The sequence below is a fragment of the Muscardinus avellanarius genome, assembly GCF_963383645.1.
Source record: "Muscardinus avellanarius genome assembly, chromosome: 19".
NCBI classification, from domain to species: domain Eukaryota; kingdom Metazoa; phylum Chordata; class Mammalia; order Rodentia; family Gliridae; genus Muscardinus; species Muscardinus avellanarius.
This window is the reverse complement of record NC_137805.1, coordinates 40,661,565-40,677,156: the sequence shown is the minus strand read 5'-3', so window position 1 is coordinate 40,677,156 and position 15,592 is coordinate 40,661,565. Positions and strand designations below refer to the sequence as shown.

The 15,592-nt window shown below is 42.7% G+C and overlaps 1 protein-coding gene across 1 annotated transcript in view; it reads left to right on the top strand.

The window, feature by feature from the left end:
* Positions 1–15,592, top strand: part of RALGAPB (Ral GTPase activating protein non-catalytic subunit beta) — a gene marked incomplete at both ends in the record, with an annotated part of 81,913 nt that overhangs the window by 41,942 nt on the left and 24,379 nt on the right. The window contains 3 exons of the mRNA XM_080716508.1: positions 7,305–7,487; positions 9,357–9,508; positions 12,875–13,062. Of these exons, the coding sequence (XP_080572634.1) occupies positions 7,305–7,487; positions 9,357–9,508; positions 12,875–13,062 (523 nt within the window). The remainder of the gene's footprint in view (positions 1–7,304; positions 7,488–9,356; positions 9,509–12,874; positions 13,063–15,592) is intronic.

The window sequence follows — 15,592 nt, the reverse complement described above, 5'->3', positions numbered from 1 at the left end:
TATCTGTGACTCCTATCTTCTGTTATCAGCTAAGTAAAAAAAAAAAATTGACTATGTTCACATTTCTCACAGCTACGATTTCAGTTTTGTGGAACCTTAGAGCTGGATGGCCATTTGTGCTCAAGTGTTTTCTTTTAGGTGAAATTCGCATAACATAAAATAAGCTATTTTAAACAGTCTAGTGGCTGTTAGTAATTCAGTGTTGTGCAGCCACTACCCCTAGTTCTGAGATGTTCCCTCACTCTCAGAGGAGACCCTCCCCTTTAAGCACTTGCGTCCTAACCCCCTCACTCCCTGCTAACTGCCAGTCTGCATTTTGCCTTTAGAGATCCATCTTTTCTGGACATTTCATATAAACAGAACTTTAACATATGTCTCTCTTTTTCACGTAATATAATTTTTTGAGTTTTATTCCTCTGGCAGAATTTGCCAGAGTTTTAACCTTTTTATGGTTAAATTAATACCGCATTGCTGGGCGTGGTTGCGCATGCCTATAATCCCCGCACGTGGGAGGCTGAGACAGGAGGATCACACAGCAACTTAGTGAGACCCTGTTTCCAAATAAAATATAAAATAGGTATGAGAGTAGAGCCTGGAGGTAGAAAGCCCCTGGGTTCCACCCCCAGTACCACAAAAATAAATAAATAAATAAATAAATAAATAAATAAATAAAATTAATACTGCAATAAATTAAGCCACATTTTGTTTGCCCTTTTATCAGTTCGTGGCTATTTGGGACATTTCCATCTTTAAACTGTTGTCAGTAGTGCTGTTTTGAAACGTGTATGTACATGGATTTGTTTGAGTGGCAGTTTTTAGTTCTGTGGAGTATATACTGAGGAGTAAAATAGCTGGTTATATGGTAATCCTATGTTTTAAGTTTTTTTCTTTTTTTTTTTTCTTTTGATTTGTATGATACTGGGGATTGAACTCAGGGGCATTCTACCTCTGAGCTACACCCCCAGTCCTATTTTATTTTTTATTTTTGCATCAGGGTCTAAGTTATAGAGGCCCTTACTAAGTTGCTGAGGCAGGCCGCAAACCTGCAATCCTGTCTCAGCCTCCCAAATACTGGGATTTTAAGTGCGCACCACCGTCTCCAGCTCTATGTTTAATTTTTTTCCACAAATTAACAAGTTGTTTCCTGCAGCTACTGAATTAATTATATCCCCACTGGCATTATACAAGGGTTCACATTTCTTCATAGCCTTACTAGGATTTAAGTACCATTTTATCAGTAAAGTGGCAAGATTATCTTGCATATAATACCTACATTGTGAGGAGGATCAAATGAGATGAAATATATAAAATACTTTGTGAACAAAAGGTGATATACACATAAATTGGCACTGACTGAAATGATGTAGTTTAAGCCTTTGCTTTACATATGTGGGAACAGGTGATCAGAGGGTATGACTTGTAAGCCAGGAGAGACAAAATGGACAAGAAAACCCAATAAGTTCTTACTACCATTTAAAGTTTACCTCTAAAATCCTCAGGGATGCACATAATAGTTTTATGAGGAGTAGGCGCTGAAACAAAAAACAAGAACAGTCTTTAATGAGATGTGCAGAGCCACACTGAGAGCAGGTCTGTGTTCTGTGACCTTTAATGCCCTCTGGAGTGAGAAGTGAGCAGCCGCATAGATGGAGGCTGGACCTGCCTACCACGTGACAGAGGGCTGACGCTACCTGATCTCGTGACTTACTATACACCTGTGATACCACAACAGTCTGGTGCTGGAGCAGGGTTGGACAAACAGACCAGTGGAATAGAATAGAGAATTCAGAAATATATCCACATATATTACATGTGTGATCATCTGATTTTGACAAAAGTTTAAAGGTAATTCAAAGAGAAAAGGATAGTCTTTTCAACCAGTGGTGCTGGAATAGTTGGGTATTCATCTACTAAACAACAACAAAAACTTTGTGTAAAAATTAACTCAAAATGGATTTTAACTAAATGTAAAACCTAAACTCTAAAACTTCGAGAAGAAAATCTTTGTGACCTTGAGTTATACAGGGTTTTCTTAGAGCTGAACATGGTGGCACATGCCTGTAATCCTAGTAGTTTAGAGGTTGAGACAGGAGAATCACAGGTTTGAGGCCAGCCTTCACAACTTAGTGAGATCTGGGCAACTTAGTGAGTTCCTTGTTTTTCAAAATAGAAAGGTCTAGAGCCAGGCAAGGTGGCACATGCTTGTAATCCTAGCACTTGGGAGGCTGAGACAGGAGGATTGCACAGGTTCAAAACCAGCCTCAGCTACTTAGTGAGGCCCTCTACAACTTAGTGAGACCCTGTTTCAAAATAAAGAATAAAAATAGAGCAGGGGGTGTATCTCGGAGGTCGAATGCCCCTGGGTCCCATCCCAACACCTGAAAAAAAAAAAAAAAAAGAAAAAGGTCTAGGGGTATAGCTTAAAAGTAGAATGCCCCTGGACTCAGTCTCTGTACTCAGTACCAAAACCACAACAAAACAAAAAAAGAAAAACTTAGATGTTATATTATTGAAGAAAAATATTCATAAATTGGACTTCATCAAAATTACAACTACTGTTCTTCTAAAACACTTAAGATAATTAGATGACAGGTTATAGACTGGAAGAAAATCTTTTCAAAGCCCTTATCTGATGAAGGACTTATATCCAGATTACGTAAAGAACTCTATAAACTCAATAATAGCCTTTCCTTTTGGTGTCTGTGACAGTCATATAACAGTACAAATTTCTAAGAAGAAATTTGTTGTTGATGCCATCTTCAAAGCCAGGTTGAAGGCGGAGGCAGGAGGATCACAAGTTCAAGGACAACCTCAGTAAGAAGTGAGACTCTCATCAACTTAGTGAGACCCTCTTTCAAAACAAAAAAATAGCCAGGCGTGGTGGTGCACACTTGTAATCCCTGATCTTAGGAGGCGGAGACAGGAGGATCGTGCAGGTTCGAAGCCAGCCACGCGCGCTGGCTTAGGAGACCCTGTTTCCAAATAAAAAATGTAAAAATAGGTCCGGGAGTGTAGCCTGGAGGTAGAAGGGCTTCCAGGAACCCAGTGCCGCCGCCACACACACACACACACACACACACACACACACACACCCACCCACCCACCCACCCCAGGAGTGGTGGCACATGCTTGTAATCCCAGTATTTGGGAAACTGAGATAAGGACCAGAGATTTGCATCCAGGTTCAACTACTTGGTGAGACCCTTTGCAACCTGTTTTTACCTTGTTTCAAAATAAAGAATAAAAGATAGGGCTGGGGTTGTAGCTTAGAGGTACAGTCCCCCTAGGTTCCATCCTCAGTACTGAAAAAAAATAATAATAATCTGAAGCTGGGTGTGGTGGCTCATGCTTGTAATCCCAGCACTTGGGAGGCTGAGACCAGAGGATCGTGGTTCCCAGACAGCCTCAGCTACTTAGTGAGGCTCTTTGCAACTCAGTGAGACCCTGTTTTAGAATAAAGAATAGGGCTAGGAGTGTAGCTTGGAGGTAGAATGTCCCTGGGTTCCATCCTCAGCACCGCTAAATAAATAAATAATAAATAATAAATAAATAAATAAATAGTCCAAGTGTGGTGGCACACATTTGTAATCCTAGAACTTGGGAGGCTGAGACAGGAGACTCATATGTTTGTGCCCAGTGTCAGCAATTTAGCAACACACTGTTTAAAAATAAATAATAAAACAGGGCTGGGGGTATAGCCCAGAGGCAAAATGCCTCAGGTTTAATCCCCAGTGCCACAGAAACAAAACAAAAAATAAAACTGGGCCAGAGTGATATAGCTCAGAGGTAGAATAATGCCTCTGGGTTCAATCCCATCATCTCCTCCTCCAAAAAATAAATAAATAAAAACAACGTGTATTGAAGTGTATTGAATGAGTTTCTCCTCATTCCTGAGCCTGCTGAGGATGGCCATTGTGGAGTTCAGGGCCAGGTGATACCAACCAGAACAGAAATCAATACCTTAGCTTCCAGGATACAGAACATTCTTGTGAGAGAGAAGGAGTAGCAGACCTGTCAATTCGCCAGTGTAATTCAGAAGAGATCTGGCTTTCACAAGGGCAGGATATAGGCTTTATACTGAAAAGGGAGCCTGTAAGAGTCTGTGTTACTGATCCCTAGGCGGGCTTGTAGGGCAACAGGCCATGGTGTCAGGATAACTGATAAGGACAGTAAGCTGCACTGTTTACACAGTAAACTGAGTAAACTCTGTGGGTAGTCTGATGATCCAGGGCAGGGACTCCGGTTACTAATCAGCACCACCATCCACTGTGCGCAGTTGACACATGGTATACGGCATCAAAGTGAAAGTTGTGCTCTCCTGGGACCAAGTGGAAGGACTGGCCTTCAGAAGCCCCTGCCTAAACCATGCATGGTGGTCCATGCCTATAATCCCAGTACTTGGGAGGCTGAGACAGGAGGATCACAGGTTTGAGGCCAGCCTCAGCAACTTAGTGAGCCAGTGTTATAAAATTAAATATAAAATAGGCCTTGGGTTATAGATCAGATGTGGAATGCCCCTGGGTTCATCTCCAGTACCAAAAAAGAAAAAAAGCCTCTGCCCAACCACATGAGCATCATGGACCTGGAAGAGGAGGTATTTACTTTTCATCACCTTCCTCTCAAGGGAGAGATTGGGAAACCGGAGCCACATGCTATGCTCTAGTCATGAAGAATAGAGTCCCTTTGGCAGCTGGATCTGGAGCATGGGTCTTGCTTAATGAGACCTAAAATCTTTTTTTTTTTGCAGTACTAGAGATGGAATTCAGAGGCATTCTACCTCCGAGCTACACCCCCAGCCCTATTTTTAATTAATCAATTAATTAATTAATTAATTAATTTATTTTGGTGGTACTGGGGTTTCTGGAAACCCTTCTATCTCTGGGCTACACTCCCAGACCTATTTTTATTTGGAAACAGGGTCTCTTAAGCCAGCGCGGCTGGCTTCGAACCTGCGGGATCCTCCTGTCTCCGCCTCCCAAGTGCGGGGATTACAAGCGTGCGCCACCACGCCCGGCTATTTTTTATTTTTTGAAACAGGGTCTCACTGAGTTGTGAAGGGCCTCACTAAGTAGCTGGGGCTGTCCGCGAACCTCGATCCTTTGGTCTCAGCCTCCCAAATGCTGGGATTACATCCATACCTGGCTTGACCTAAAATCTTTTTAAAAGGCCAAACAAAAGCTGGGCATGGTAGTGTACACCTGTAATTCTAGTACTTGGGAGGCTGAGACAGGAGGATCTCAGGTTTGAAGCCAGCCTCAGTGAGACCTTCTGCAACTTAGTGAAACCCTGTTTCCAAATAAAAAATAAAATAAGAAATAGGGTTGGTGGTGTAGCTCAGAAGCAGAATGCTGCTGGATTCAATCCGTAGAAACATACACAATAGGCAAAAACAAACAAACAAACAAACAAAGAAATCCTCAAGAGTAAAACAAATTGAAAAAGCAGGAAAAGAATTTGAAGATACCTTGTCAAAGATACAGGTTAAGAAGCCCATGAGAAGATATTGAATATCATTATTAATTAGATAAGTATAATTAAAAATATAAGATAGCATTACACACTTATTTGAATGGCTAAAAATAATAAGATTAATCATACCAAAAGTTGGTGAGGATGCAGAGGAACTGTTAATGGGAATGTTAACTGGAATAATTATTGTGGAAAAGTGTTTGTCAGTTCCTTAGAAGTTAACTTATATCTTTTTTTTTTTTCAATTTTGGTGGTACTCGGGGTGCAACCCAGTGGCTTTCTACCTCTGGACTATACTCCCAGACCTTTTTTTATATTTTATTTGGAAACAGGGTCTCACTAGGTTGCTGAGACCCTCACTAAGTAGCTGAGGCTGGCTTCGAACCCGTGCAGTCCTCCTGTCTCAGTCTCCCAAGCGCGGGGATTACAAGCGAGCACCATCACGCCCGGCAAACATATATCTATTTATAAGCAAGTCATTTGCCGGGCGTGGTGGCGCACACTTGTAATCCCCACACTTGGGAGGCTGAGACAGGAGGATCGCGCTGGTTCGAAGCCAGCCTCGCTGGCTTAAGAGACCCTGTTTCTACATAAAAAAAAAAAAAAGTAAAAAATAGGTCTGTGAGTGTATCCTGGAGGTAGAAGGGCTTCCAGGAACCCCAGTACCACCAAAAACAAAAACAAAAAAAAAAAAACAAGTCATTCACTCCCAGGATATAAGAGAGCAAGGTATCCGCTTAAAGACTTGAACATGAGTCTGGGCGTGGTGGCGCATGCTTGTAATCCCAGTGCTTGAGAGGCTGAGACAGGAGGATCGCACAGGTTCGAAGCCAGCCTCAGCTACTTAGTGAGGCTCTCAGCAACTTAGTGAGACCCTGTTTCCAAATATAAAATAGGTCTGGGAGTATAGCCTGGAGGTAGAAAGCCCCTGGGTTCTACCCCAGTACCACACACACACACACACACACACACACACACACACACACACATACATACTTGACCATGAATGTTCACAGAAGCTTTATTTGTAGCATCCAGAAGCTGGAAACTAATGTCCGTTAGCAGGTGATTGTATAAATCAACTGTGGTATATCCATGTGATGGAATACTCCTTAGCAATAAAAAGAACAAATAATTGATACATACAAAATATAGATAAATCTGAAAAAATTATGCTGAGTAGAAGAAGGAAGAAGCCAGAAGGAAAGAAAAGCATGTAATATATGACTTTATATAAGCTCTAGAAAATCAAGCTAATCTATAATGATACCAGATCACCATGCTCCTTACGGAGGGGGCACAGAAGAATGGGAGAAAGGTTTCAAAGGTATATGAGGAGATTTTGGGGGTAAAGTATATGTTCACTTTTCTGATTGTGATAACAGCTTACAGGTGTGTTCTTATGTCAACTTTGATCAGATTGTATACTTTGAATGTGTGCAGTTTCCTGTATAGTAATTATGCCTCTGCGTAGCTATAGAGGACTTGTATAGAGCATAGAATCTTACTCTGAGGTTGGGTGGGGAGCTTTAAAATGTGCACTTGTTTCATTGCCAGCTTTTCTCATAGGGTCTGGCAATGATGAGTAGGTATACCCAAGGGATTTAGGGTTTAGGGCAAGAAAAACCATGCTAAAATGAAATACTGTTTAGGGTGTGAATAATGCCACTATTTTTATAGAGTACGATAGTATATCTGAAAGAGTCTCTTTCTGTTTTTAAAAAGCAAGGCCTTTTGTGGCATTCTCAAATAGCCGCAGACTCAGTACAGATGCTTTGAAATTGGTACAGTGGTTCCTGGCTAACTGATTGTGTTCCTCAAATGAACGTGCTCAGGCGAAGGTGATGGTGGACTCAGGAGACCGGAAGCGAGCCATCAGTTCCGTGTGCAGCTACATTGTGTACCAGTGCAGCCGGCCAGCTCCTCTCCACTCCCGGGACCTGCACTCCATGATAGTGGCAGCTTTTCAGTGTCTCTGTGTCTGGCTGACAGAGCACCCCGACATGCTTGATGAAAAGGTGAGTTTATTCAGTCTTAAAACATTAAGTAGAAACAAAACCATATGTGGGGAGAGAACCTTTTCAAAGAAAATATTTAAGTTTAAATACATTATCACATACTTTGAATACCCTTGTTGATTTCAATAGGACAATTATTCTTTTGGGTACAATTATTTTTTCAGTACTGGAAATTGAACCCAGGGACATTCTACCTCCAAGCTACACTCCCAGCCCCTTTTTATTCTTTACTTTTAAACAAGGTCTCACTAAGTTTTAGAGAGCCTCACAAGTGGCTGAGCCTGGCTGCAAACCTATGATCCTCCCTTCTCAGTCCCCCAGGTACTGGGATTACAAGCATGCATCACCACACCCAGGTTGGGCACAACTTTTAAAGTTTTATCATTCTGCCGGGCGTGGTGGCGCACGCTTGTCATCCCCGCGCTTGGGAGGCGGAGACAGGAGGATCGCGCAGGTTCGAAGCCAGCCGCGCTGGCTTAAGAGACCCTGTTTCCAAATAAAAATAGAAAAAATAGGTCTGGGAGTGTAGCCTGGAGGTAGAAGGGCTTCCAGGAACCCCAGTACCACACACACACAAAAAAAAGTATTATCATTCCTATATTTGGTTGTTAGTTAACCCACAAAGAAATTCTTTTAAAAAGGGGCCTGGTCTATTTGATCTGCGCTATCAAGACTGCCCTTGTCGGTAGCCTGGAGATAGCTGGTGAGCACTTTGGTTACCCATCAAACCAAGGAGATCAGTTGCTTGATAGCCTGCAATGCCAGAGCATACTTTGCCTGTACAGGTTGCTTTTATTTAAATATTTTATTTCCTACACATTTATCCGCTGTTATGTGGGTGCGGATATCTAGTATGCATTTTCTGCTCTTATTCCTTATGCTGAAGCAGGCGTTATAAAGAACTCCCACTGAAAGTAAAAGAAGAGATACCAGAGTCAGTCAGTGTTTATAGAGATCTTTATGCAGTTTTTAAAATAATGTTGTGGATAACATTTTAGTCATTTTCATTAAGGCTTCTAAAGTTATGATACCAGAAGTTACTCAAAATATTTATCATTTATAAGCTTCCCTTTGATATATTAAATAGTGCAATATGTCTTAAACTCTCTGAGGTTTAACAAGATTACTTTTCTCTTTTATTTGGCCTTTCATGATCTGTAATAATTTTTTTAAAGATATGGCCAGTAGAGCTAGGCATGGTGTCTCACGCTTGTAATCCCAATACTTGGGAGCCTGAGACAGGAGAATTGCAGGTTCGCGGCCAGATTCAGCTACTTGGTGAGGCCCTCTACAACCTGTTTTGACCCTATTTCAAAATAAAGAATAAATAGGGCTGAGGGTGTAGCTCCAAGGTAGAATGCTCCTGGGTTCCATCCCCAGTGCTGCAAAGAAAAAAAAAAAAAAAAATTGTGACCAATAAAATTTATCTTTATAAAGCATCTTTCTTTCTTTCTTTTTTGAAGTACTGGGGATGGAACCTAGGGGCATTCTACCTCCGAACTATACCCACAGCCCCATTTTTTTGTTCTTTATTTTGAAACAGGGTCTCACTGAGTTACGGAGGGCTTCATTAAGTAGCTGAGGCTGTCGGCAAATTGTGATCCCCTGCCTCAGCTTCTCAAGTACTGGGATTACAAGCATGCACTACTATGCCCAGTTTATCTTCTTTCTGACTGAGCAAACTTAGTTCTTTATAAAGAAATCTGATAGGGTGTTATGTTTTGTTATATTATTAATATATACTTATTAAGGAAAATTAGAAACTGGAGCCCCACCACCAAAACACAACCACTGTTAGCATTTTGATGGGTTTCTTGTTTTAAGACAGATATATTACATACAAAAGTTGATTTGCTTTTCCTGCTTTAGGACTGCCTTAAGGAAGTACTGGAGATTGTGGAATTGGGAATCTCAGGAAGTAAGTCCAAGAACAGTGAACAAGAAGTCAAGTACAAGGGAGATAAGGAGCCAAACCCTGCGTCTATGAGGGTAAAGGATGCTGCGGAAGCCACCCTAACATGGTATGGAAGTGCCTGTGAGGGGCTGTGCCTAGGGAATTAAACAGGACGGCTGTGATCCATACTGTTTCACCTCTTCTCCTGTTGTTCAGCTTTAAGCCGCTCAGCCCCATTAGGATACTTTGTCTATAGAAGTAAAATTAAAAAATAGAGCAGATGCTCTATTTATTTAGGCAGTACTGGGGATAGAACCCAGGGGCATTCTACCTCTGAGTGATACCCCCAGCCCTATTTTTATTCTTTATTTTGAAACAGGGTCTCACTGAGTTGCAAAGGGCTTCACTGAGTAGCTGAGGCTGCCTTCGAACCTGCATGATCCTCCTGTCTCAGCCTCCCGAATGCTGGGATTGTTAGTGTGCACCACCATGCCCGGTTTACTCTATTTTTTTTTACTTTTTTTTTTTTTGACCAAAAGAAATCAGGCACATGGGGCTAAAAGTTTGGGTCTCTCTTTTTTTTGTACTGGCACATATTAATTTAAGCCAGATCATGTTAAAACTGGGGAGGACCTTAGACCTACTCCACACCCTCAGTTTGATGGCTGAGTCCAGAAACAAGATGTGTCTGTGGTCATACTGGTTTTTCTACCTGGTGGTATGACCTCAACTGTGAACATCTATAAGTTCATTTAGCCAAGATTTATGAATACCCTCTTAAGAATTGTAAAAATAAATCAGATTCAGTTACCACCACCACCACCCCCATCACCATCCTGTCCATTAGGGAAAAAAAGATAGGAACATAAACTGCTATAAAATGAGGTAAATGATAAAGACTCCAAGACAAGAGGTACAGATAAAATATTGTGAAGTTAGAAGGAGGAAAGAAGTACTTCTGATAATGGAAATCAAAACAACATCAAATGACACTGGAACTGAGGATAAGAACACGGGTAAAGTGTGAGCTGCCAGCCAGAGGACAGGTGGATAAGAAGGAACCGAGACTGCTGTGTCAAGCATGTTGGTAGTAGAGGTACAGAGGCAGGGGACTGCCCATTGTAGGAGTAGCAGAGAGCTGGTATTTGGCTGGTTGCTAAGGAGAGTGGGGAAGAGGCCAAGAAGGCAGTTTAGGCACGTTTACAAACTGAAGGGAACAGAAAGTTATGTGGAATCACAGGACTGATGAAAAGAAGGAGCTCATGAAAGGGTAAGTGTAAGCCAGACGAGGTGGCATACATCTGTAATTCCCAGTACTTTGGAGACTGAGACAGGAGGATCACAGGTTTGAGGCCAGCCTCAACCATTCAGCAGGACCTTGTTTCAAAAAATAAAAAGGAGCTGGGCGTGGTGGCGCACGCTTGTAATCCCTGTGCTTGGGAGGCGGAGACAGGAGGATCGCGCAGGTTCGAAGCCAGCCGCGCGCATTGGCTTAAGAGACCCTGTTTCCAAATAAAAATATAAAAATAGGTCTGGGAGTGTAGCCCGGAGGTAGAAGGGCTTCCAGGAACCCCAGTATCACCAAAAAATAAAAAATAAATAAATAAAATAAAATAAATAAAAAGTGCTGGAGTTGTAGCTCAGAGGTAGAATACAACAGGATTCAATTCCCAGTATCAAAAGTAAAGGATAAGTATAAATGAAGACCCAGAAAAAATGTAAAAACACGAAGGAGGGATGTCAAGTCAGTCCGGACTGGCTTGTTTTGGCTTTCGTAACTCAGCAGGCGAGACCACTTGAAGGTCTGTGTGTAAATCAGTCTTCCCAAGATCCCAGTGTCTTCTGTGCATTCCGTTGCTTACTGGGGATGTGCACAGAGAAGTTATATTTGTTTCTGTTCTCCACTGCTCGGGTCATTCAGTACGTTTTTGGCAGGATGTTTGTTTTAGCTTAGTCCTGCTCACTGTACTGTACCTTCAGTGTCTCTGTGGAGGTTTGCCTAATAGCTGGGAAATCAAAAACGTGAGTGCAGCTATCGAGCCATATGCGTATGCCGATGATGAGCCCTGGAGGTTCAGAAATGAAGCTGCACTTGGCGTGGGCTAGGCCTCAGTGTGTGCCTTCAAGAAGAGAAAGGATGTGGAAGAGGTGGGGAGGGCATTTCCACTGGAAATCGTTAACGGTACAAAAAGAGGATTGCTCCTAGCCTGAATGGGGTGTTTTGAGAACATGTTTGCCAGTGAGGATTGGAAATGTGCTATGGATAAGTCGAGAGCCCTGGACCGCTCCTCCCCAACCTAGATAGTAGTTATCTAGATGGCTCATCTCTTTCTCTTGTGTGGTCTTGTCTCTGCTGGCAATTTCACAAGTGGAATCTCCTTTTCCAGTCGAGAAGAGTGCCGTGAAGCATTCTGTCATCGTGGAAGATGACCTCACGCAAAATTCTTTGTTTTTTATGGTTGCTGCTGTATGTCAGAGTCGCCACTGTTTTCTGGTTATGCAAACACAGAACGATGGCCTTTTCTCTGATTTATCTCTCTCATTCTCCATATGAAGCCAGCAACTGAGTCCAGAAAGTTTTCCCTTTTGAAGTGTCCCTTCACCTTCTAACCTCAGACAGACCCGGGCCCTGGCCTTCCTCGCCTCTTGCCTCATTTCCCTGTTTTCACTCTCTCAAACCTTCTTGTTCACCCTGCATTCCACGGCTGGGCTCCTCATCCTTCCGCACAGTGCTGAGTGCTGCTCGAGTGCTCAACAGCCCTGAGTAGATCTCTCTTTCCCTGTTGTCTGGATTTCAAGGGGGCTATCTGATTTTTCCTAGCACTGCTTTCCAGCACCCCAGCCATAGTCAGGCTGTGAACTGGGCATGCTGAGATGCTCCCCTCCTGCCTTTCATGGCCTCTGTCTTCTTCCCCTGGCCACATCCTCCGCTGTTCAGTGCTCACATAAAATCTAGCTACTTCATGGGAACCTACTGCTTATTCTGCTTCTGAAGAAGTATGGTTAGTCATGTTCCCGGAGCAGCAAATTCTGAGAGAAATTTTGTTGCAAGTTTATTTAAGAGTGTTCTCAGTTTCAGTCTCTTCGGGGGAATGGAGGAAGCAGGGTGGGGCAAAGGGAAGACTAAACTGATGCAGTTGCTGCGTCGTGCTTTGCAGGTGACAGGCCCTCGGCGTTCTCGGGCTGGAACTTCATAACCCAGCATCATCCACTCATTGTCCCAGAAAGAAACTGTACTCATGAGGGAGGTGGTTGTCTTTGGATGAGAGCTGAAAGCTGTGGTCCCCTCTCTCCCTACATCTGGGGAAGAGGGCCTTAGAGGGCAGGGGCTGGACAACACAACATGGCATTAGCCACAGGAAGCAAATCTGACCTGTCAGAGGAAGCATGGTCAATTCAAATGGAGAGGAGTAGAAGGACACGTGGGTGATGCATGAGGTAACCTTAAAAGTCTGCTTTGGGAATTAACTGTTCTCTGTTCTGTTCTCCTTAGTATTATGCAGCTGCTTGGCGCATTTCCTTCACCCAGTGGTCCTGCCTCTCCTTGCAGCCTGGTAAATGAGACTACTCTGATCAAGTATTCCAGGCTGCCAACCATAAATAAGCATAGTTTCCGGTACTTTGTCTTGGACAACAGTGTCATCCTGGCAATGTTGGAGCAGCCTCTTGGAAATGAGCAGAGTAAGTTGTAGCACTTCAAGCCTTTTCTGCTGCTACTTTATTATGTTATCAGTACTGGCAGGGAAGGAAAAGACCATGAATTCTAAGTAATTGTGCATTTACCAGAAGGACTTTGAGCAATGGGACAGGGACACCTGAGAAAGAATCCGAAAATAGAATATACATATTAAGTAGGATTGTTTAAAGGTTCTTTATGTGTGTCTGAAATATAAGAAAAAAATCTGGGCATGGTGGCACACGCTTGTAATGCCAGTACTTGGGAGGCTGAGACAGGAGGATCTGGGTTCGCAGCCAGTCTCAGCTACTTAGTGAGGCCCTCCACAGCTGAGTGAAACCCTATTTCAAAAATAGGGCTGGGAGGTAAAATGCTCCTGGCTTAGCACTACAAAAAAAAAAAAAAAAGAAAGAAAGAAGAAGAAAGAAAGAAAGAAAGAAAGAAAGAAAGGGAGGGAGGGAGAGAGAGAAGAAAAAAAGAAATATCAGAAAAATAGGTCTATAAAGAGCTGGGCGTGGTGGTGCACGCTTGTAATCTCAGCACTTGGAGGCTGAGACAGGAGGATCGCACAGGCTTGAAGCCAGCCTCAGCAACTTAGTGAGACTCTGTTTCCAAATAAAGTGTAAAATAGGTCTGAGAAGCCCAGAGGTGGAAAGCCCCTGGGTTCCACACCCAGTACCACCAAAAAAAAAAAAAAAAAAAGTCTATAGTTTTATAAGAAGTTTGTCTTAGTGGGCTATTTGTTTCTGGTATATAAAAACCATTGCCAGTCTTTGTTCCCTGTGGACTGTGGATCATGCCCCCCACCCTCATTGTTCTGTTTCAGTAACGGCCACCCACAGGCTAGACATTGAGGAGTCCTCTTTGCTTGCTCCTTCTGTTGTACCCTTGTATAATTACTTTCTTTTCTTCCTTTTTTTTTTTTTTTGTGGTACTGGAGATGGAACCAGGGCATTCAACCTCTGAGCTACACCCCCACCCTTGTTTTTTATTCTTTATTTTGAAACAGTGTCTCACTGAGTTACAAAGGGCCTCACTAAGTAGCTGAGGCTGTGCACACACTGTGATCCTCCTGTCTCAGCCTCCTAAATCCTGGAATTACAAGCGTGGCCACCATGCCCGGCTATATAATTATATATAATTATTTTCTAAGTCTTCTACCTCCCCAGTAGCTCTCGACTCCTTCCTTTTCCTCTGTACTCCTGCCAGTGCGTCCCAGTGCAGGACTTAATACTTCCTACCTAGGTTGTTGCTTCCTACCTGCTCTGATCCCCCCTGCAGTTCCAGAGTGTGTTTACCCCTATGTCTGCCCTACTTCAGGGATTTTCCGTTGATAAAATGCACTATTGTCTTCCCTTCCCTCCCCTGGCTAGAAACCATTTCAAAGTATGTGACTACTACTGCCGCCCAAACCATTCCAATTATGTTTTTATTTTCTTCTTCTGATGGTAATTGGCAGTCTCCAGTATGTAAAGACACTGTTTTCTCAGGGAAAGCCTTTGCTGGCAAGGTGAAAGAAAGTGAAGGCTATAGAATCTATGGGCTCAAAAGGACCCAAGGGCCTGGCACAGTAGTATGTGCCTTCAATCCCAGTCATTTGAGAGACCAAGGGAGGATTGCAAGTTTGAGGCCTGCCTGGGCAACTTAATAAGACTCTGTCTTGAAATTTAAAAAAAAAAAAAAATTTTAGTACTGGTGATTGAACCCAGGGGCATTCTACCTCTGAGATATACCCCCAGCCCTATTTTTTATTCTCTATTTTTCAAACAAGGTCTCACTAAGTTGCAGAGGGCCTCACCATGAACCTGCGATCCTCCTGTCTCAACCTTCCAAGTATTGGAATTATAAGCATATGCCACCAAGCCTTAGGTTCAGTTCCCAAATTTGCAAAAAATAACTTAGAAAAGACCAGGAAATCACCTGGCATGCTATTCACTCATTATAGGTGAAGAAGGAACTCAAAAAGAGTATATAACTTGGCAAGGGAAACTTAAGAAGTAATGGTATGGTTAGGACTTGAGCCTAGATTTTCTAAACACAATTGTTTAATTGTTGTTCCACCATGATTACATTTGCTTGGTGGTTAAAGAAACCTTGTCTTTACAGAGGTAAACATGAAGTCTCATGCAAATACTGTTGAGTATCAGTAGGACTCAAATTTTCCATAAAATGATTTTTATTTATTTATTTTTTTACTTTTTTGTGGGTTTCGGGATGGAACGCCAGGGCATTTGACCTCTGAGCTACACCCCCTGCCCTATTTTTTATTCTTTATTTTGAAACAGCGTCTCACTAAGTTGCAGAGGGCCTCACTAAGTAGGTGCGCAGTCCTCCAGTCTCAGCCTCCCGAATGCTGGGATTACAATTGTGTGCCACCATGCCCGGCTTCCATAAAATTATAATTTTTTTTTCTTTTTTTGCAGGTCTGGGGATGGAACCCAGGGGCATTTGACCTCCAAGCTACATCCCCTGCCCTATTTTTTTTTTTTTTTTTTTTTTTTTTTTGGTGGTACTGGGGTTCCTGGAAGCCCTTCT